The 22071-nt window shown below is 50.3% G+C and overlaps 1 protein-coding gene across 1 annotated transcript; it reads left to right on the forward strand.

The window, feature by feature from the left end:
* Positions 1 to 2884: 2884 nt before the first annotated feature.
* Positions 2885 to 4513, forward strand: CDKN1C (cyclin dependent kinase inhibitor 1C). The gene is made up of 3 exons (XM_069015937.1): positions 2885 to 3466; positions 3559 to 3685; positions 3827 to 4513. Exons 1-2 carry the CDS (start codon positions 3016 to 3018, stop codon positions 3678 to 3680), a joined length of 573 nt encoding a protein of 190 aa, XP_068872038.1. The 5' UTR covers positions 2885 to 3015; the 3' UTR covers positions 3681 to 3685; positions 3827 to 4513.
* The last annotated feature ends 17558 nt before the right edge of the window (positions 4514 to 22071 follow it).

Here is a 22071-nt window from a genome sequence, read left to right on the forward strand (position 1 = left end):
TCTCCACACACAAAAAATCAGACACTGCTAGAACTGGCAGCTTGTGAGCAGAAAGTGCCCAGGACTGTCCCCACCAGCTAAAACCTAAACGTATATTGGGACAAAAAAGCCCCAGTCAAAGCATTAGGGAGAATTAACAGTGAGGAAGCTGAACTAAAAAAGCAGGGCTGGTAACCTCAAACCTGATCTGCTTTACCTCCCAGGTGAGCTGGAAGGTGAAGTGGCCTCAAACACAAGGCAACCCCTGATCGTTGAAACCATCGTTCCTTGAGTCCCTCAAGCACTGCGTAAATATTGGCTCACCTCTGGAAAGGGTTTGGAAGGACAACGACCTGGATTTTGCAGAGGGCACGCCCACATCTTGCAAATAGCAGGGGATCTTGCTCATTCAGCTTTCATGGCAGGAATGTCTAAAACTGAAGAGGCAGAACACAGGAAAGGCCTCGCCAGCACGGGGGAAGAACGGCAGCAGGTTCGCGAGGACTCCTCACAAAGAGCCCCTGTCTGCAGGGACCTGACCATTGCCTTTCGGCTCAAGTTTTGAATAGAGGGCACTTTTCCAGCAGGTTTCTTGGGGAACTCGAAGTATTTTCTCTGCATAGCACATTTATTCCTAAAACCACCCCAACCTACATCCCAAGAGATGCGTTTGATGGCTGCCAAGAAAAGTCCCCAAGTGAACACTGTGCCATGTTCACCACATTCTCCAACCATCCCAACTTGTGAGACCCACCTCTTCTCTCCTGGCTCAACCTGTGCCTAACTGATGCTCACCTCCTGCTCTTAAGATGATGTGCTCTTAGTGATGAGGAACTCAGAGAGCCTTTTCATGACCTGCTCCCTAAATCATATCCTTGGGGCCAAGAGACCTCCATATGGCCACCTTCAAGGGCCATTTTGGGAGAGAAAGGACAGTGGGATAATAGTCACCTAAACCAGCCACATGGGTAGGTTGTGAGAATGGCTGTTGAGAACATAACATCTGAACAGGCATCTTTGAAAGAAAAAAGTCTTCACATTTCCTAAAACACCAGTGCTTCCACCATTAGTGAAATGAAAGTGGTCTGTCTGTATCACTGGTCAGCAAAGTCTTCTGCCAGGTGTGACGTCATGCCTGCCCAGGAAACAAGTGCGGATCTGCACCCTGAAGGCACTTGCTGCCTCTTCTTCTCTCAATCACAAAGCTACAGACCCTTCCCACTGAGCACCCCACCTGTCCTCACAAACATCAGGAAATGACTTCAGGAGATCAAACCTGTCACGGCATCTCATTGCTCAGAAGCCTGAGCATGGATAGATCCTTCCTGTGCAGTGAGCCAGGCTCCAACATTCTCCCTGCCAGCAGCAGCCAACCCTGGGTCTATGGGTCCAAACCCACGGGCACTGCTGGTACCTCCTGGTGTGGGCAGACTTTGGAAGCACCACTGAAGGTGCAGCACCTGGGAGGTGGCGGGAGCTGTCCCGGCTGCCACAGGCTCCTCACTGGCATGGCAAGTGCAGGAGTGAGGGTCCCCAGCAGTGCTGGAGGGCTGCTCTGTCACAGACATGGGCTGAATGTGGAAACACCACAGACTTACTTTGGTGCACCTGGCAAGGCCTTTCCATGGATGCAAAGACAAATGCTCCTCTTCTTGAAGCTGATCTACCTATGGGGCCTAAAGCTGTGACCCCTCCAGCTCTACAGTAAGCTGGCACCTGGGGCAGTCTCTGCAGAGCCAGCACATTCTAGGAATTAATATTAATTTTATTCCCTTTAGGGAATAAAACGATCCAAGTTGTCTTTGCTCAAGGGTTTGAATTTCCCAAAGGCAAGAGCCATAGGGACACGAGGAGTGAGGGGGTTCCCAAACACACTGCATGAAAGAGGTTCATCTTTCCCCTTGTTGTCTGCAGATGAAAAAATCATTGCCATGATGACCCTCTGAGACATGCATCAACACTATGATGATGTTCTGGGACCAATTTTAGCATGGTGTCAGTTATGCTCCCCCTTCTTTTCCTTTCATACTCCTCCATCCCAAAACAACAAAAGGCAATGATTGCAGTGACCTGCAGAAAATGTAAAGCACAAGCCAGCTGATCCCTGGCAACACAATAGCGAGATTAGTTCATCTGCAGTGAACAAACACGTATTATGCGGGTTTTAAAGTTAGGAGAGGAAAATGCTGTGGTTTTCATGTACTTCTATTCACTAAGGCTGCAAGTTATTATTTCCATGCAGCTGAGAAGCCCTATTTTTAAAAATAGCCTTCAGCTTGTTTTGAAATCTGCAAGCATCTCGCTTTGTTTTGCAGCAGTGTAATAAAAATCCCCGAGCCAGAAACGATCCCGTTTTCCTCCACACGCATCATCTCCCCCGCCCCAAGCCCCCGCGCTCCACGGATGCTGAGAAACTCCTGGCGACACTCCTCGAGAAGAAACAAAATCCCAACCAAACAAAATAATAGTAAGAATAATAGTAAAAACACTCCCACACGCACCCTTAACGCGGAAAAGGCAACACGGAGCGGGGGGGGAAAAAAACAACCCAGAAAGTGGCCGGGTTCCAAGCGGCAGCGGAGCCGAGGCCGGCGGCAGACAAAAGGAGCGGGCCCGGCAGCGGGTGGGGAGCGCGGCGGCCGCCCCCCGGGGCCGGGCCAGCGCCGGGGCCGCCCCCCGGTCCCCGGCGGGGCCGGGCCCGGCCAGTGCGGGCCAATGCGGCCGGCGGCGGCGCGGCGCTGCCCGGCGCAGCCAATGGAGGACGCGGGCAGGAGCCCTGCCGCCGGGGGCCGGGGGGCGGCGGGGGGGGCCCCGCCAATCGCGGCGGGCTGGCGGCAGGGAAACACTATTATGCTAATGGTGTTTTGCTCGCACTCGCGGGGAGCGGGGTTTAAAAGGCAGGGCCGGGGGGCAGGGGCTCAAAGGCGGGAGGCAGGGCCGGTGTGAGCGCGAGCGAGCGAGCGGACGGCACGGCAGGAGAGGAGCGGCGGGGGGGCACCCACGCCTTCCCGGCCCGCCGCGTCCTGCCTGGCGGCGATGTCCAACGTGCACCTCTCCGGCGCCGCCGCCCTGGAGCGCCTCTCTGCCCGGCGAGCCCTGGCCGGGCACGGCCGCAGCCCCGTCTGCAGGAGTCTCTTCGGGCCGGTGGACCACGAGGAGCTGGGCCGGGAGCTGCGGGATCGCCTGCGGGAGATGGGGGAGGACGACCAGCGCCGCTGGGACTACAACTTCCAAACCGACACGCCGCTGCCGGGGCCCGGCCGCCTGCGCTGGGAGGAGGTGGAGGCCGGCGCCGTGCCCGCTTTCTACCGGGAGACTCTGCAGGTGGGACGGTGCCGCGTCCCCCTCCTCCGGGCGCCCCCTTCCCCGCCGCCGCCGCCCGCCGCCGGCAAGGGGCCCGGGGGCCGCCTGAGCCGGGAGAACCGCGCCGCGCCCCGCCGCCGCGGCATGCGGCTCCGCCGGAGGGGCCCGACCGCCCGCATCACAGGTGCGTGGGGAGCCGGGGGGCGCGGGGGGCGGGGGGCGTCCCGCCGCCGCAGTGGCTGACGGACCCCTCTTTCCTCTCCGTCCCCCATCCAGATTTCTTCGCGAGGAGAAAAAGGCCGGCGGAGCCCAAGGCGGCGGCGGAGCGCCCCGCCGGCTGTCCGCCGCCCCCCGCCGCCGTGCCGGCTGAGCAGACCCCCCGCAAGCGGCTCCGGTGAGCCAGGTGAGACGCGCCCCGGGAGCGGGCGAGGTTATCTGGGCGCTTTCTGCGGCGCTCTTTCAGTTATTTCCTATACCACGACCAGTTTTTTTTTTTTCCCTACTTATTTTTTTTTTTTTTCCTCCTCCTTTTTGTTCTTCCCAGACTTTTGCACTACTGCACCCACGGGAGAGGCGCGCCGCCTCGGGAGGCGCGACGCCCCGGAGGCGCGGGGGGCCGGGGCGGGCGGCGCGGCGAGCCGGGACCCCCCCGCGCCCGCCCGGCCTGGGAGCGGGAGCCGGAGCGGAGCCGCAGCGCCGGCCGCGCACGGAGCAGTGTTATCGTACAACAGTGCAATGTATGACGTTCTGTATAGAAATGTATTATGCCTAATGTGAGTACACTGGCCAGAAGTGTAAAGCTTTAAAAGTCATTTATAAGAAATGTTTAATCTCTGCTGAGCTCTCAGTGCAAAAAAAAAAAAAAAAGGAAAAATTAAAAAAACAAGTGTATATTTGTACAAAACTTTTTTTAAGAGTTATACTAACTTATATTTTCTATTTATGTCAGAAACGTGGATAACTTTGACATCCAATAGTCTTTTTTTTTTTCTTTTGGTTAAGCCAAAGGGCACTATATTTGCTTTTGTTATTCACAAAATGTAAATTTATTTTTATAGTGGAATTTTTTTTTTTTTTTGCATTCACAAGATGTAGCTACGAATCAAAATACTTTTTAGACTTTACTTGAAGACAAATCTGTTTCAATGGATCCTGAGCCGGTCTGTACCACTGCCATTGCAAATAATGCCACAACTTCAATAATAAAATCAAATAAAAGTCAGGAAACGGCCGCAAGCCTGCTTGGTGTGTGCTGGAGGGGAAGTCCGGGGGGCGGGGGGTGGCAGGCAGAGCCCCGGCGGCTTGGGCGGGGGAGCCAAGCCCAGCTCTGCGTCTCTCGGTGGAGGGGGTCCTCCCTCGCCGCGGGGCCACGGGCACCCCCGGAGTACGACCCCGCCACGGGCAGGGCGCGTCCCCCACCGCCCCGCCGCGAAAAGCTGGCGTAGGGTTCGGCGGGGACAGGAGGGCATCTTCCCTTAAAAACAAGTTCAAACTGCTGCGCGCTGCTGGAGTTAACCGCGCATGAGGGGAGCACACGCCCTTCATCACACCCTGACTTCGGCCTTTCGGCACGTTGTAATGGTTACTTTTAGTAACCTTTCTTCCCAGGGCTGTATCTGCCCCCCTCGAGGCACCCCCCTTCACCCCACATCGGGGCTGGGGCCGCTGCCTCCCTCTCTTGGGGACGGCCTCGGGGGGTGATTGGTGCAGCGGGTCAGCACGGGTGGGGACGCCCCTGTCTTGGCTGTGCAAACCTTCCCCCTTCCCCCCCCTTACCCCCCCTTTCGGCCGCGGGCCCTCACTCCCCAGCCTGGAGCCCAGAGCCCTGGCTACTGCAGGGAAGCACTTCCTGGTACCTCTTGCCCAGCAATGATTTACAGGACAAACAACAGTTCTGGGAAAGGCAGCAGTTTCAGCTCGCCCTAAAAGACGTAAAAAAGCAAAACAATACACACACACAAACCCTCCCACTAGCCAAAACAGCCAGCGTTTTGACAGTGCTTTGGTGACAGTGCTGTCACAACCATGAACCCGCAGCACTTGGCGACATCACCTCATCCCCTGAGGGCAGATAAAGCCGTGGGATCTGCACGCAGCCCCGGGGGGTCGGGGGGCACGCCCTGCTCTGGGCCCCAACCCTGCGCTGCCCGGGAAAGGGGGACAGACCAGGTCTGGTGCTGGCTGCAGGTGCTGCCGTACTGGGATGCTGGAGAGTACAGCTGGGGAGGAGGACCGGGCTCCCAGAGCCGTGGGGACTGACTGGGCTGATTTATGCCTTTCCGACTCCACTTCTCAGCCTTGCACCTCTGAAATGCTGTACCCCCACACTGGACCCAGCAGCTGGGGGGGGACCAGGAGGGCGTCACTCCCTGGCTTTCTGATCTCTAGCTGATACACTTCCACGGAGGGGGGAGGGAGACTGAGAGAGTAAGGTTCAGGGTGAATAGGCTCAAGGTTTACCCACATCGTCTTCCCCTGTCACAGCGCTCCTCTCTGCCCCCCCTTTATCCCCCAACCTCTCCCCCCGCTGTCACGGCCGCCAAACGCTCCTGGCTGTAAAAGTAACATTGATTACCTCCAGCTCCGTGATCGCTTAATCAGAACGGGATTATTTTACACGCCCGCATCAGTGGCCGCTGACTCAATACGATTTTCCCCTGCTTTGAAAAGAAAAATAGCTTTTCCCTTTCCTTATGAAAGCCAACAATACCCGGAGTGAGGCAGCTGGATCCTCCAGGATTTATGGGCTTTTCTCTCGCTTTCATGAAAGCAGGTGCCTTTGGGACCTCCATTGTCCCAGCCCGCAACTAATAATAGGACTTTTTGCAATGAAAGATCCCTGCTCCGAGCTCCCAAATACCTCGGCCGGAGGAGCCACGAGGTGTGCCCAGCCTGGCTCAGGAGGAAAGCCCTCACCGCGGGGACAGTTTAGGCACGGGGCTCTAAAGCAAATAATTCCAGCTCATGGGCACTGCCCTAGAGCAGCCGTCGGGTTCGCAGCCCGCAGCAGGGAGGGCCGCGTCCCGCAGCCCCCTGGGCTCCAGCTCCCAGGAGGGCCGGGGGTGCGGGAAGGTGTGCGGCCGCCCCCGCGCCCTGCCCCACCCAGCCCGGCCGGCCCTGCTCGCCCCGGCACAAAGCACACTGCCCCTATTCTTTCGGCCTTTGTAGCCATATGGCAAATCCATGTAGACACAGCCAACATCCATTTATTCAGGCACATAATGTCCCGCAACAGGGAACAATTGGAACTTTGTTTGCTTCTATTATTGATGCGAATGGGCGACAGAGAGAGAGAGAGAGAGAAAAAAAATCATTTAACTATAAGAGATATCCAGCTAATTATGAACCATATGTGCCTATAGTTTCAAAGCAATCCAATGAAGTTCATTTTAAATCTAGACTACTTTATTAGTACGGAAGACAGATGTCTCAACAGTACATGCATCAGAGGAAACCATGTAAAGAAGTTCTTGAAATATTTAACTAGGACTCATTCATTGTCAGAGGGGCTTTAAAGTGCCCTTTATCATGAGAATGCATAGGCAGAAGCAGAGGGAGGCTGCTGGTTGTTACCGCCAACCCACTTACCCCTTAGCGCTAAATCCCAAATTCCACTTTGGATTTGACGACAGGAATATTTTTGGAAAGGATTCAAAATATCAGGGGTCTTGAAGGACCGAGCTTGCTGCTCATTACAGCTACAAAAAGTCAGGTCATTATTTGAGCTGCCTTAATCCCAGACTGAAACCAGCTACGCAATTAGAGGAATAATCTACTCCGAAATCACCACTGCTCCCTCTCCCAAGGAGCAGGGCCGTGCATTTGGAGCATGGCTACTGCAGTTCCTCCTCTGCCCCAAGAGAGACCTAGACAGGAGCGTTAACAATGCTGGACCTCCAGAAATTTTTCATACAAGCATCTCTCGATATGAGTCCGTGGTGGGTGCCTAAAGGGAAAGGGCTCTGAAGGAAGCCTGGAAGGGAAACTTGGCGGGAGGAAGTCTTTCAGATTTTTTTTTTTTTTTTTTTTTTTTTTTTTGGGAATGCAATTATCAGCAAACAATCTTGGCAAAAAGGTATCTTTATGAGCTCAGCAACATCTACCAGTAATTAAGCCACTTCAGTTAAATGAACGCAACATATGGTTGACACTGGGAATCATTCTCCTTCTTAGCCACAACTTTTCCTTCTGGGCCAAAACTTGTTCTATTATCACCTAAAATAAACAAAAAGCTGCTTTCCAGTTCTTCAGCAAATATTTGTTACTAATGAGCAGGAGGTGTACGTAACAGGATGGGGGAAAAAACCCCATCATTTTTAAAGAATAATTTCTTATGTTTTGATACAGAAATAAAAAAATCACTTGCAATGAGTTGTGATTGCTTGGTAGGATGGCTGCACAGGGAGATTCATGTGAAGGATCCACAGAGAGATGCAAATTGGATTGACCATTTTTAAGCAAAGAAACAGATATGAAGAGTAGGAGCATATATGCAAATATATATATACAAGAAATAACTATTCAGGGAATATAAAATAATTAATCAGAGAACAGGATTTTTTTCAAGCCACATTGTGAACCATCACTACAGGATAAAATTAGAATGGTTTTCCAATGTCTTCCCCTCCTATACCTTTTCAGAAATGTTACTCTTGACAATCATTTTTGGAACAGAGCAAGTCAAAACACAAACCAAAAGTCTTTACCTAAGACCAAAAGATGGGATTATATCTGACTCACAGAGGATGGAAAAGAATTAAGTATTTTCCCCACATATACACAATATCTAATATTGAAGACCACACAATCTTTTTTGGTGTCAGTGGTGAAATTCCCAATGGAAAGTTTTTCATGTTTTGGTTTATTCAGTTGTTTTTTAAACTAAGGGGGATTTTTAGGCATGTGTTTCCAAGAAACCTTTGTTGGGACAGACTTTTTGGGGAAAAAGAGAGAATGAAAGATAGTAAAACAGTTAGATGAGCTGTACAGAATGTAAAAGCCCTGAAATAGGCCCTGCTGAATCAAAAAATAGCCCTGAAACAGGCCCTGCTGAATTAAGAAATGACTCAAACTCTTTTAAACACAGAACTAACTAAATTTCAGAGCCACTTTCCACAATCCACATGGCCAAGCCTCTGCTCCAGGAAAACCAGTGGCCTCACATCTACATCTGTGGTGTTGGGTGGGTGCCATCCTGCAGGGAGAGGGAAGAGGAGGATCAGGAGGCAGTGCCAAAAACCACCTAGGATGGGGATAACAAGGCATGGGTGGAGCAGAAGCACAGCTGGGCTACACTGGAAGAGGTTGGGCAGAGGACACAAAATTCCACCAAGGGAAGGAGAGAAAGGAGCAGGTCACAACATTTATAGCCTGTACATTCCTCCAGAGGCTGCCTAGCCCCAACACATCTCTGCTATCAGCAAACACCCATGAAACTCGTCCAGTGCATCCCATCCCTCCCCTCAACTCATCTACACATGGGTGCTGACAATAATCTCCTCCTTTTTGTCCCGGTGTCCCAGGTCAGTGTGGGATCTAAAAATGCCCCAGGCCTTCTGAGGAGTCACTAGGTTTCATTCACATCATCACACGACTACTCACTCTCCCCTACCAGATTTTCTTTAGCCTACTTGATGCTCCCTGTCACACGCATTACACTTGTATTACACGGAGAGGGAGGTTTGGCCCTCAAGGTTTGGAGGTGCCTAAGCTGTCTGTAAAATTTCAGCCCAGATCTTTTGTTCCCAGTGCATTTTCACAGCCATGCACACCATTTCTTCCCCCAGGGATACACACAGAACCGAATTCACCCAATGCTTCACCTTGCCACGTGAATCTGGGCCACGCGGCAAAGGTGAAACTTCCAGATAAACTCCTGCCAGAGAAAGTAAAGCAAGAGCCTAAAGGATACCTTCATGTTTAATCCAATGCCAACACTTGAATACAGGCTTTTATTCTTCAGGGAACAGTTGGCTCCTCCTGACCTGTTCCTGCAACAGAGGCTTTGTGCAGTTCAGGACCAGGTGCTTCAAGTTTTCATGAGCAGCCACTAATTGTGCCCAGGTTTGTTGGGCAGCTAATACCAGCTGCTGGGGTCTGACTTCTGAAAGTGCTGAGCACCCACAGCTGCAGCCAGGGTCACTGGGTGCCTGGCTCTGCATGTGGTTTTGGCCAGATGAAGCCCATGCTTTGAAAAGGAGCAGCCATGGGGTACCTTGGACCAACACTACAAATTAATTATTAGCTCCTATTACTTTGTATTTACCTCCCCATCATTAAACAGGGATAATAACACTCATCACTTATATTTTAATCCATTAATATTTGGAAAGTGATGGGTTACTACCGTGAGCAGCACTGTATAAATCTGGTGGGGACATTAATAATGTCTTTGAGCAGGGTTTGAATAGTGCCCAGTTAATAAGATGTAGCACCGTCCATTGAACGTCGAGAAAAACAAAATTGAGCAACTGCTCATTAAAGCGAGCACCGTTCACTCTGTGCACTCAATGCGATCATTTAATTAAAAGATTTTATCATCATGCACAGACACAAGGGGGCAGAGCCAAGGCCCTGTCTTCCCTCATCCTCACCTGCTCCGCATCAATCACACCAGAGTATTTCTTGGATGTAATCTACAATAAGAATCTAAAAAACATTCAACTTTTTTTTTTTTTTCCAAGCTCCTGCACTAACAGAAATCCCTGCCTGAGCTTTGACAAGTCTTTTCACCTTTTTATCTCTGCCTGTCACCCCTTGGTCCCACCTTCACCCTGCCGACTATTTGCTGGACTCCTGCAGGTGCAGCCACTCGGCCCCAGCCATGGTCTCCACCATCACTGACATCACAGCAAGCCTAGGAAATCACCTCTGCACCTGGCTAAGAGGTGGGGGGAAGGAGAGGAGTTTTTCAGAGCAGGAAGATGCTTTGTTTGGGGCTGGTTTTGAGTGATAATGGATTAGAGGAACATGAGTACACAGCTCCTCTTGCACACCGTTCTCTGCCGGGGCTGGTGGCAATAAATGTGCAAACCAGCCACCTGAAAAACCAACAAATGATACCAAAACCACCCTTCCCCAAGAATACACCTCCACCACTGCCTCTGTTTTTACATGAAAGTACTGAGGAAAAGTCCCTGTTTGGGTCACATCAAGCAGCCTTATACTGGGAACTGAGATCTAGAGCAATTTGCTCTGGAAAACAATGAGCATGAATTAAGTTGTTTTCATACATTTGGTAATTGGTTTAGCAAAGCCAGCTTTTCTTAGGGTCTTCAGTCAAGATGTTTTCAAACATGGATCTAGTTAACATCACTTCAGTTTTGCTGGTGCTGTACGGCATTCCTTCTTCTGACTGGTGATCCCAAAAGCTTTGGATTTTTCTGTTGTTTGTTTTTGTTTTTCTCTCACCCAGATGAGTGAGCAGGACTGGGAGTGTTGGCACCTGGTTCTCTATTTTATTCTGCACATCAGGAGGCAAAACCTGTTTCTTTTTCCCGCTGAGTGGGTGACTCCAGACACGTATCCCTCCAAAGGAGGAAGCCTGTCTTTTGTGCCAAGAACAGACCTTTAGGAGCTGCTATGACCAGGCTTTTCTGCTTGGAGAGCTGTGGGAGAGGGTGCAGTGGTACCCACACCTCTGCCTTCCTAGACTCTCACGCCTCCTCTCCAAAACATACAGGATTTCCACAGCACCCTATGCAGTACGAGGGAGGAACCCGGGGAATGCAGCAGGTTACTGGATGTTACGGGGGAACACACATTTAATTTGAGCTGAGACGGCAAAAGACTGCCTGACGCAAACTCTGCTCCCCTGACAAATTGCACGTTCCCCCTGCAGCGCCCAGCCCATGAGCGGCGGAGCAGGGCAGGGCAGGGGGGAAAGGCGGGACACGCCGCAGCTGGAAGTGGGAACCCTTTCTCCCCACAACTGCTGGGCTGGGCGCTCCCCTGAGAACCGGCCCGGCACAGCCTTTCTGCTGCGTAAATAAAATAAAAGCAGCCGTCCGTGTTTGCTCTCGGGTGTGCAGCGCAGCCCCAAGCAGCAGCAGTCACCTCTGCAGGGGAATACAACAGGAGATTTGGGGATCATTTCCATAACAATCGCTGTTAGCAAACACCCATGAAACACAGCGGGCAAAGACACCTTCTCAGAGGGAGTTAGCTGCGAATTAAAAGACGTGCTTGTTGGTTTGGGTTTTGTGCCCGTCTGCAGGATTTCGAGGACTTGGTGCAAAAGTTCTTTTTAACCATACTAAATTAAAAATAATAATCCTAGTTTCACGTGAAGGCTATTAACAAGCAGAGAGAAAATACAGGATTTATATATGAAGCTTGATCTAAGTTCACTGAACTATTCTATCAGAGGAAGGACAACGAGGAGTGGGGGCGGAGGGGAGGAAAAGAAAGAGGAAGAGAATAAAACTTTCCCAATTATCATATTTCCCTGAAATTCAGCTGTGCTGAACCAGAATAATTACATATTTATCAGAAATATTGCAAAATTTCGGCACAGAAGGGGCTTTTTCTTGACCCTGCGGACAGTAATGGGAGATAAAGAGATTGACCATTTTGGGAGGAGGATGCCTTCATTTCTCGACGTGACTGTAGATTATTTCGGCTTCAGGAGACAAGAATGTCCCTTTAACATCTGACCTGGCCTTTATTTAAGAGCAGCACTTCACGGTTCAGGAAAGACAGACAATTTTCTAATTCCCAGCTCTGCTGGAGGCTGAGGCAGCAACTTCCAGACAGGACACCTGCTAACACTAGAGAAATGGCATTATTATGTCTACAAGTTTACAAATCTGAGGATCAAAAAGCCTTTGCTTCTGCTGCTACTCCACAGGCCAAGGACGGCGACTTCTTCAAAACAGAGTTTCACAGAGTTTTTTCTTTCCCCCTCCAAGAAATGGTTTCTTTTCACTTTGAGCAGATCGGTTTCCACGTGAAAAAGTCAATAGTCAAAGAGTTTCCTAAGTTTCATTGGTGTGTAGCAGAAAGGGGATTAGACCTGGGGCCTTTTTACTGGCAAGCCTTTAAGCAAATAAATGTTCTTGAATTCTTAGAGAAACAAACCTAACTTAAACAAAAATCCAGAATATATGGGATTTGCCCCTCCCCAACACAAATTTAAGAGAGAGAGAGAGAGAGAGAAAGAAATAATTACTAAAGATTTAAGGGATACTAGGGTTAAATCTTTTTTCTACTGTAATTTTGCTTTTATTTTTGCTAGTTAACCCAAAGAGAATGGCTGCTTCCACATATTCACAACGAGCTATTAATAGTAACTAGTGTAATGCAATATCAGAAATAATAGAATAATTAGGGTAATGCAATATAATAAATAAATATTAGAATAATGCAATAATTCATTTTTAACAGATCAATTGTGATTTCCCATCACTGAGAGAGGCAAAAAGCAGAGGGCATGCACACCCCCCACCTTCCTTCAGAGTCCTACCTGATAGGGAAAGGCACTGCTTAATTCCTTCACACCTAAAAGTCCTAAAGCTGAAGCTGTGGTTTTTCTCTTGGGGCACAGTCAGTCGCAGATGATAATGATTTTTTTTTAAAGGGTGTTTCTCTTAAGGTCCAAAAATCACAATAGGCAGGTCCTTCAAAACCCAAATATTCAAAGTGTGTGTATATATATATAAATTTGTACTGACAGCCAACTGCTGCTGCAGAGCTGTTCCCCCAGCCTGCACACACAGATCCAGGTGTCTGTGCCAGCCATTTGCGAGTCATGGATAACACCTGGATCAGTGTGTGCAGGCTGGCTTTAATTAAGCCAGAAATCTAGGGACAACTCAAGCAATACAGTTGATTAACATGATCCAACATCAGCAAGTGAACGTCAGCATCTTGCTATAACAAAACAAATCATATGGGAAAAATCAAGTGTAGGTTTGTGACTGCACAGAAAATGATAAGCTGTCTGTTAAGCTTGCCTCTCTGCACCACTAAATAGTTTTAAAGCTTTTAGGACATTAATTTCCTTTTCCCACCATGTACCTTTGTGAGCCCAGATTGCAATGCTCACCTGCCAAGCTACTACAACTCTGTGAAGGTGCCACCTCTGATTTCACTATGAGCCATCCCACAGCTCTGCCTCTACACACCCCAAGCCTTCGTCCATCTGAAAATCTTGGTGGTGCCTTAAACCACATCCAACCCCACCAGCAACTGGGGCAGATCCTTGGGCCTTTCCTGCTGCTGAGGGATTTGCTACAGAGCACAGTTCCAAACCCAGTGCCACCCAAAATGCAGAAGTGCCTTAAAATTCTTGTCCGGCTGACCTGCCTTGAGCAAGGCTCCTTCTAGCTGAAAATTCAGGAGCCAAACCCACCTCAGGGGCAAAATCACCCTGCCATTGGGTGAACAAGAGCAGCACAACCTCCTCTCTTTCCCCCCAGGTTACAAAGTAGGGCGTTTAAATACCCACAAAAAGGAGAAGCCCAAGCCCAGGGCTTACCCCGTGCTGCAGCAGCCGGCTGCCACCATGCAGTGGGACACGATAACTTGCATCATGATAAAAAGGATGTGAGAAGGGCTTTGGGTTTCATTTTGTGCAGTTGCTGCAAGCACTGTGTACCTGTTTTAAAAGCGAGGAAAAAAAACCACTTTTGCTCTTTTGGCACTCTTTTGCTCATTGAGAGCAAATATTTAAGCGCGACCATTTTTAAGGCATTTCAAAGGTCACGGACCCCATTCGAGGACAAGTTCATCCTGCTGAAACTGAGTGACACCTCTGAAGAAGAGGGCACACCTCTCTCAGCATCTCTTGCCGACCCGTTTCGGTGGCTCTCCCGTCTCACCACACGTTCGGAGGTAGCCGGGTTCCCCCAGAGGGTTTTAAATGCTGTGGTGCCAGCGGCTGCCCTCGTGTACCCTGCAGTCCCCATCCCCACCCTCACACACTCAGACCTGTGGTGGCACCCGCTCCCCACCGGCCATCAAGACCAACGCTTGCCTTTTCGAAAGAAAGTTTCAAAAAGAGAGAAAACATTTATTTTCACAGCATTTATATTTGCATTCATAAACATTCATATACATTTATATTCATAAGGCAAATCCAGCCTTATGACCCCATCGACGGCAAGATGCTATCTATGGGAATCAAGAAGATTAATTTTCCCTGGAATCTTGCCTAGATTCAGGCGAAATCCACTCTGCCTCTCGCCCTAAATCGCTTGCCCCAGCTCAGGAAAGAGAGGAATTTGCCTTTTTGCTGGGAGGAAAGCGGCGGGGAAGGAGGAGAGCTTTAAAGGGAGGGAGGGAGGAGGCCGAGCTCATGCACGGATTTTAATCTGATCACTTCCCTGTCAAGCTAATCCCTGCCTGACTCAGATCGGACTTTTAGAAACGTGCCTGGAAACCAAAAAGCAAACCTCATTTGAATGAAGCACACACTCCGCAGCCCCCATCTGCAAAGGGCTGCAATTAAATGCAAAAAAAAAAAAAAAAAAAAAAAAAAAAAAAAAAAAAAAAAAGAAGAAAAAGAAAAAAAAAAAAGAAAAAAGGGGCGGGGGGGGGGGGAAGAGAAAATTAGCATTTTCCGCGGCCATCTGGCATGAGGAGCAGGCGATGGGGAACAAAAGGAGATTTAGGCAAAGGGGAGAGGCGAGTGTGCCATGGCATTGACCTGCAAATGAGCCTTTGTGAGCGAATTAAAGCTTCCCGGACCCCCCGGGACACCCCAAAACAGGCACCATTACAAACCATCCGGACAAAAACCCACTCATCAAAATTGTCTGCGTTTGAAGGGAGGGGGGAGAGGCCATTTAAATCTGCACCTTCCCTGCCCCCACCCGCAGTAATAGGCGGTTAATAGGGGCTTGGCGGGGGGAGTCGGCCCCCTGCACCCCCGACCCTACAGCCCGCTCTGACGGTATAACCGGGGGGACACCTTAGAAACGTGGCTCGTCCATAAAACCCACCCGACACGTTATTTATAGCCCTAATCCTAAACAATAGGGCAGAAATAAAAAAAAAGAGGGGGGCATTTGGTGATATATCAGCTTCCAGATGCTGTTTATTTAATTCGAGAGGAGGGGGGTGAAGGGTTGTTCCAAAGTAGATTTCTAAAGCAATTATTAATTTTTTTTTTTTTTTTAAATGGAGATGATAAAGCGGAAAGGGATAATCAGGGATGCCATGGCCCAAAAAGAAGTAGAAAACTGTGCGGGTTAGAGTTTTTGTCTCCTACCACCCCTTCCCCCATGACTCTTGCCTTTAAACTGGGAAAGCTTGAGGATTTGGAAGTGAAAGCAAAGATTTTGGCCTGGGGTAGATACATGAAAAGGGAGGGCAGGGGGGAAGCCATCTCCCCCCATCCCCTCTCCAGAAAGGGAATAAGGACTAAAGTCGGGGGCCAGCTGGGGGAAACTTGTAAATGAAACGTGTTTCTTTTATGGTCCTCCCCCCCGGGGGACAGCCCCATTATTACCCACCAGCTATATAGACTCAGCTGCCGCCTCCCCGGCCCGCGGCAGGTAGCGGGGGAGGAACGGCCCGGGGGGCTGCAGCCGGCCGGACCCTCCGCCCGGGCCGGGCCGGGGCTGCCGGGCATGGCTGGATGGGCGTGCGGGGGCTTGTGCAGAGCTGGACGTGCATGTGTGTGAGCATGCACGGCTGTACATGCACGGCTGGAGGTGCACGCGTGTGCAGGGCCGCGCGTGTGCCCGCGCCCCGCTGCAGGTGAGCGCGCTCCCCGCGGGCTGAGGGGGGACCGGCGCTCGCAGCCCCCCAGGTGCCGCTCCCCCGGGGTTTGTTTGCAGTCAATATTCATGTGTTTCTGTCACCGGGGCGGCTCTTTTCACAGTGATCAGCCGGGCAGAAGGCTGAATGACAGGAGACTCGTGGCTCGGCTGCTCTGGGGAGGGGGGAGGGATGGATTCCAGCCGCCCAACCCGCTGCCGTTGCGGGGTTTTGGGGGGGCCCAGCCCCTGGGGGAGGGGTTGCCCGGCTGGAGGCCGTGGTCCTGCCCTGGGTGGGCACAAGGCAGCGGCGCTGGGCACTGGGCACCGGGTGCCTCCCGCTGCGAGCAAACAGCTGTAGTTTCGGGGGACTCCCCACCCCAAACACTCCCCCCACACGCACACATAGCCTGTGGGCTAACAGGGCAGTGGGCCTGGTTGGTCACCCTCCATACCGGGTGCCGGGGATGGCCCGGGGGTGACCCGTGGGTACCCAGGGATGGGGTCCTCCATGGAGGCTGGAGGCTCATGGGGTCCCGCACAGCCACAGTGCAGAGGGAAACCCCAGGATGGCCGTGAGCCGGCTGCCCTGAGCAGGTGGGGTGGCAGCAGGGCTGCAGGGTGGGCTACCAAAACGTCTTTGGTTTTTCTGCCCACTGAGCATCTGGAGACCAGCAGCAGCCTGCACCTCACCCCCCCCGATGCTCAGGGCACCACAGTGCTGTGAGTGGCAATGCTCCCTTGGGGGTGCACAGCTCTCCTTGCCCCCCAGGGTGATTCCAGGCTGTGCTGGCAGCGAGGGGCAAGGGCAGGAGCTGTGCCCCAGCTGGGCATGGCGGGGGCTGCCCACCAGAGTGCTGTGGGTGAGCCCTGCGATGCAGGAGCTGCGTTTTGTTCCCTCCTGCTTGCCCAGACGCCTTCCCCTCGCCTCACAGCGCTGCTCTGTGTGTGCATGTTTTGTTTGGTTTTGTTTTTTTTAAAAGTCCACAAACTTGTGATTTTCTGTGCAACTTGTGGGGAGCAAATCAGTATGAGGGAGCACCCTTCTCATTGAAACCGGAGGTGAATAAATTATGAACAGGCGAAAATTGGAACAATGTCTCTGAGCGAGTGTTTTCTAGAGAGTTACTATTCCAGGCTTTGAAATCAATTGATACATAATTAGATTCCTCAAGAGAGGACAAACAAGGGCTGCCATTCACCCCCTCCTTCTCCCACATGCATCCCAAAGAGAGACCGGAGGCTTTAGCAGAAACCAGACAGCCAGCATTCTCCAGCACTAAAAACATATTCTGGCTTTGGGTGTTCATTTAACAAACAGATCCTTGAACCTTGCTTCTGTTTTCAGTTTATTTCGACCATGTTTCTTTGTGTTCAGTTCATTAAAACATGTCTCTTTTGAGATCTATTTTTACATTTCAAGAATCCAGTATTGTACTTCTGCGGTGGCAGATGGCCCTAGACATCCAAGCATAAGCTCTTTCCTGCTTTTTTCCCCCTCTTTCTTAGGTCCTTTCTGCGCTGCACTTGAAGCTGTGAGCAGCAACCATCCCTTTTTGCAAGGTCTGGGGCTGGCTCTCAATTCAGCACAGGGTTCTAACACGTTACAATCCCTGCTGTGCCCTCGAGGTGTATTTTAAGCATAGCGGATGCTACTGTCTGTAAAATAAGAGCCCTCCACAGCTGGATAGATCCTCATCACACGGGTGGCATGCAGGCTAATTTTGCGTCTTTGCCTCATATTTGCCTCACATTAATGTTCTCTGGTCCCCCAAATGAATTTATTAGCAGTTAAGGTTGAGTTTCTTTCTTGAGGGAGACAGAAAATACGGATTTGGTTTTGTAAGAGACAGGAAAAAGCACGCGATGATTAGAAAAAATATCGTAAAGGTTATTGAACCAAGCAGCAGCACCCGTAGCCAAGTGGGCCACCTAATTGAAGGCAATGGCTTGGCTCCTCTGGCTACCCTTGTGATTGATGTACTAGCCACAACCACTTCCAAACCTTTCCTGCTGCAGCCATGTGCATAGTTTTTGTCACGTATCAATAGGACTAAAAAGACCTGTACCACAACAAGAAAAGAAAAGAAAAGCCTGCCTGAGCTGCTGTAGATCCAATCTTAGGTAAGGCACCAGTACTACAGCCTACAATAAGCTGTGTGTCTTGAAGACATTACAAAGAGAATAACAAATTTCTACATCTTGTTAAGTCACGGGATCTTTAGAAGAGGGTAAGGTAAATCTGGCTTATGTATTATTTGGATGCGTAGGCACAGGTAAATCTATGTCCTCTCTAGTAAAAGGATAGAAAGGCTGAGAGGTTTTCCTCCAAAGATATTTGTTGGTGCAATAATCAAGGCAGAAGTGCTCAAACACACATCTAAGAGGAGGCTATTTTCTCTGTGTTTGCTGCATAGGTGGTATCTATTTATATCTGCATGTATCTATGTGGCTACTTCAGTATCTGATTTTATGTGGTTCACCGTCTTACCTGATTTGAGCAAGAGCAGAGCCAGCTGGAAGATCTTGGTCAGTGCAGGTGAGACTGCTTTTTGCTGCTCCATGGACACTGCTGGAGCATGCTGACACAGTCTGCTCCCTGATGGGAAAAGGAGCAATTCCAGAAGCACACAGTGCTACCTACCTCTGCAAGGCAATGCTCCTCCTTGATGCCTACTCCTGCATCCCACCCTTGACCAGAGCAGCCACTGTGCCCTGGAATAGGTGAACAGACTGCAGGCTGGTTTGCTGCCTCAATCAGTCCCTCAAAGTAATTGCCCACCTCGTGTCCTGAGACAGCCCTGTCTACTGGCAAACTCTGAAGAATAATATGGATTTGACTTAGTCTCAAAGGTTTTTTTTCCACCCTCCAGCCTTAGTACAGAAATCCCAGCATAGATATTTATGCCTTTTGGATGGATTTGGACAGGACATTAATATGTATACAGCTCAGTGGAACAAGTTTCCATCCCTGCAATTCCTCTTGTGTTGCTGGCCCACAGCATGGAGTGATTGCAGCTGGGACCACCAGGGACTCCTGGCAGAGGGTACGAAATGGTTTGGCCCCACCAGGGGAATTAGAGAGAGGATGGCACAGCAGCAGGACTTGTACTGGCAATCACAGACTCCTCCAGGATGAGTCTGTCTCAGGTTTGCCTTGTGTCTGCCTCCAAGGAACCCCAGGTTTCTGAGAGTGCACAGGAGAGGAACAACACAAGCTTCTTCCTTTCCCCTTCACATGGTTCCCCTCTATATTCTTCTGATGGGACTCCACTCAGAAATGAGAAGTGGCAGAAGAAATTACTGTGTTAGGAGGTACTACCACCTCACTAAACACTTGGGACTTCTGCAAGCCAGAAACCATTCTCTTCACCTCCTTTTGACTGCCTAATGCCTCCAAATTCAGAAGGTGCAGTTGAAGACAGTTTGGGAGCCAAACAGCCTGGATGGAGGGGAACATTGGCAGCTGCAAGCCAAGTCTTAGAGAGGTCAGAGAAAGACAGTAAGAACACAAAAGTAGAGAGCAGGAAATATTCAGAGGGCAGGGAATATTTGAGGCTTGTCAGGAAAGGAAAGAAGAAGAAGAAAAAAAGCTCTGCAGATCTAAGCTTGATTAGTCTTAATCCTCCTTAAAAATGCCCAGGTCCTTCCAACACTTGCTTTCTTCCCCTTCCCCATCATCCTTGCCATTGCTTGTCTCGGTGATTTGCTTGAAAATGTATTAGACAACTCCAGATCTTTCACTGTTAGGAGCATGAAAATAGAGGATAGGTACAATTATCCACTAAGCAACACTCCCACAGTTAGCACAGTCCTCTAGAGAGACCTGCCAGATAATGGCTTTTGAGAGGAGCTTAGAGACATCTGGAGTAGCCATTTTCCCTCATTGTACATGGAAAATAAAGATTAGCTAGGGCACGGGGAGGGGGGGCTAAGAATATAATGAAGGGCAATGGACAAACCGATGTCACATTGCCCATCTGTGTGACTGGCTTCAGGTCTACTCCTGCAAAATGGTTTGTGCAGACTCCCCTGAAACCCATGGATTTCTGTGAAGGTGGAGGAGCTCACCATTGGTTTATGAGTCTGGGGTCTCACATCACAGGCTCTTTGGGGTGGATTTTGTCTATAAAGCAGCTGGTCCTTTCTGAGTGGCAGATGCAGAAATAATTTTTTTTTTTTTTTAATGAATAAGTCTTTTCAAGAGTTTTCTTTTCTTTGTATGACCTGGTTTTCTTTTTAAATTTTGATCATTTTCATGCAAAATACTTATTCCAACCAATTCTGCATCAAGGGCCACTGGAGTTTGGGACAGAGCTCAGTTGTCACTCTCTGGGCTGCATATCCCATGGGACTGTGAAAGCTCCAGCACTTGTAATCAGAGATGCTCACGGGGACTGCAGAGGTGATGGTCACGTTTAAAGCCTCAATAGCATACTGAGGATGACATTCCTAGATACGGTGTCTGCTTAGAAAGGTATCTGTGGATTTTGTAGTGTGGCTAGACAAGAGATGCTCTGGAGGACAAAGCCAAAACTCACAACCCTTAGGGTGCAGGTTCAGCCCCGCAGCAGGAACTGCCCAAACCACGTTACAACGTAAAACGATGCAAAAATCGCATTCGCGCGGGCAGAGGAATGGGCGAGACGGGGCGGTTTGCGAAATGCCTTCATTTTCCCCGAACACCCCCGGCGGGGCCGGGAGCGGGGCCGGGAGCGGGGCCGGGAGCGGGGCTGCAACAGCACCGCGTCGTGTGCGCTCCCTCTGCTGGCCCCGCCGCGCCCCCGCACCCCGGGAGGGGACAGACCCTCCCCAGGGTCCCTGCCGCTCCTCCGCGGCAAACGGGAACACAGAGCGCGCCCAGGCAATTCCTCCCGGCAAGGATGAACAGCCCCAGCGCAGACCCCGCTGGGCTGCTGCTGGAGCGGCCAGTGTGGCAGCCAAAGGTGGAGGAGGATGGGAGCCGTGGGGACGCACTCCCTGCATCCCCCGCATCCAGGCATTCTAGGAAAAAGAAGATCGTTTGAGCCATTTTCCAAAATCTGCATTGCAATGGACTCAGACACGTCGCCGCCCAAAACCGCTGAGCATCCATCCACCTGGAAAAAGAGTGCCGAGCAACAAATGTGTAAGGTTGCACCATGTCTTCCTGCAATCTCACCTCCCAGTTTTGGGGGGTAAGCCTAAAGGCAGTGAGGGGAGGACAAGCAGAGGCACTGACAACATTTTCTTACGTGCTGCTGTGTTTCTGGGCGAAGAGGTGTGTGAGGAGTCCCACTTCTGCTCCTGTCGTGAAGACCTTTAACCTTGGGAAAGAAATGAGGCTGCTGCTCTAGACTCTTTACACGGGGCTGTGGAGATAACCCGTGCAGTCCCTGGTTACAAGGGAAGAGATACAGGCAGAAAAGGGGCAACAAATAACAAGTCTATTTGGAACAAAGACACCTCTCCAAAGCCACCCACCAGGAGCTAAAGTCACTTTTTCAACCGCATTGAGATACAATTCATGTGAGGCTTAACACAGCAGGTTTTACCAATACCTGCATGATGCTAAGGGGTGTGTAAAGGGGCAGCTGATCATGTTGGAGTGAGAAAACAGAAATCTCTGTATTGCTCCTCTTCTCACAGTAGCTGGACTTCTCAAACAGGGTGGTTGCCACTGGAACAGCTTGTATCTGACACCTTTCTAATGCAGCACTTCAGAACCACCCTGCTTTTGAGATAAAGGGAGCAAATAGCATTGACTTTACAATTACCAGTTGAGATCCTCAGGTGCACTTCCAAACCTTGACAGTTTTGTCTGCCTTTCTAGACCCATGAAAGCAATAATAAAGTTCTGACTCATTTGATATTTATCCATGTGGTTGGGCTAGAAGGTTTGATTTCTTAAAGCTTAATTTCTATTTCACTGAAACATATTCCTGTATTTCATGTGTGAATTAACAAAGTTTGACCCTTGTTACCATCCTGCTTCCCACCTGCTCCATTCTTCCTAAACTCCTCCAAACCCAGACTCCAATCTGACTGCTGCAATTAGAATAGAAATCACAGAGCAAGTGTTTTAATTGGCCGCAGAGCACACGGCACA

This window comes from Aphelocoma coerulescens, chromosome 5, assembly GCF_041296385.1.
Source record: "Aphelocoma coerulescens isolate FSJ_1873_10779 chromosome 5, UR_Acoe_1.0, whole genome shotgun sequence".
In the NCBI taxonomy this organism is placed as follows: domain Eukaryota; kingdom Metazoa; phylum Chordata; class Aves; order Passeriformes; family Corvidae; genus Aphelocoma; species Aphelocoma coerulescens.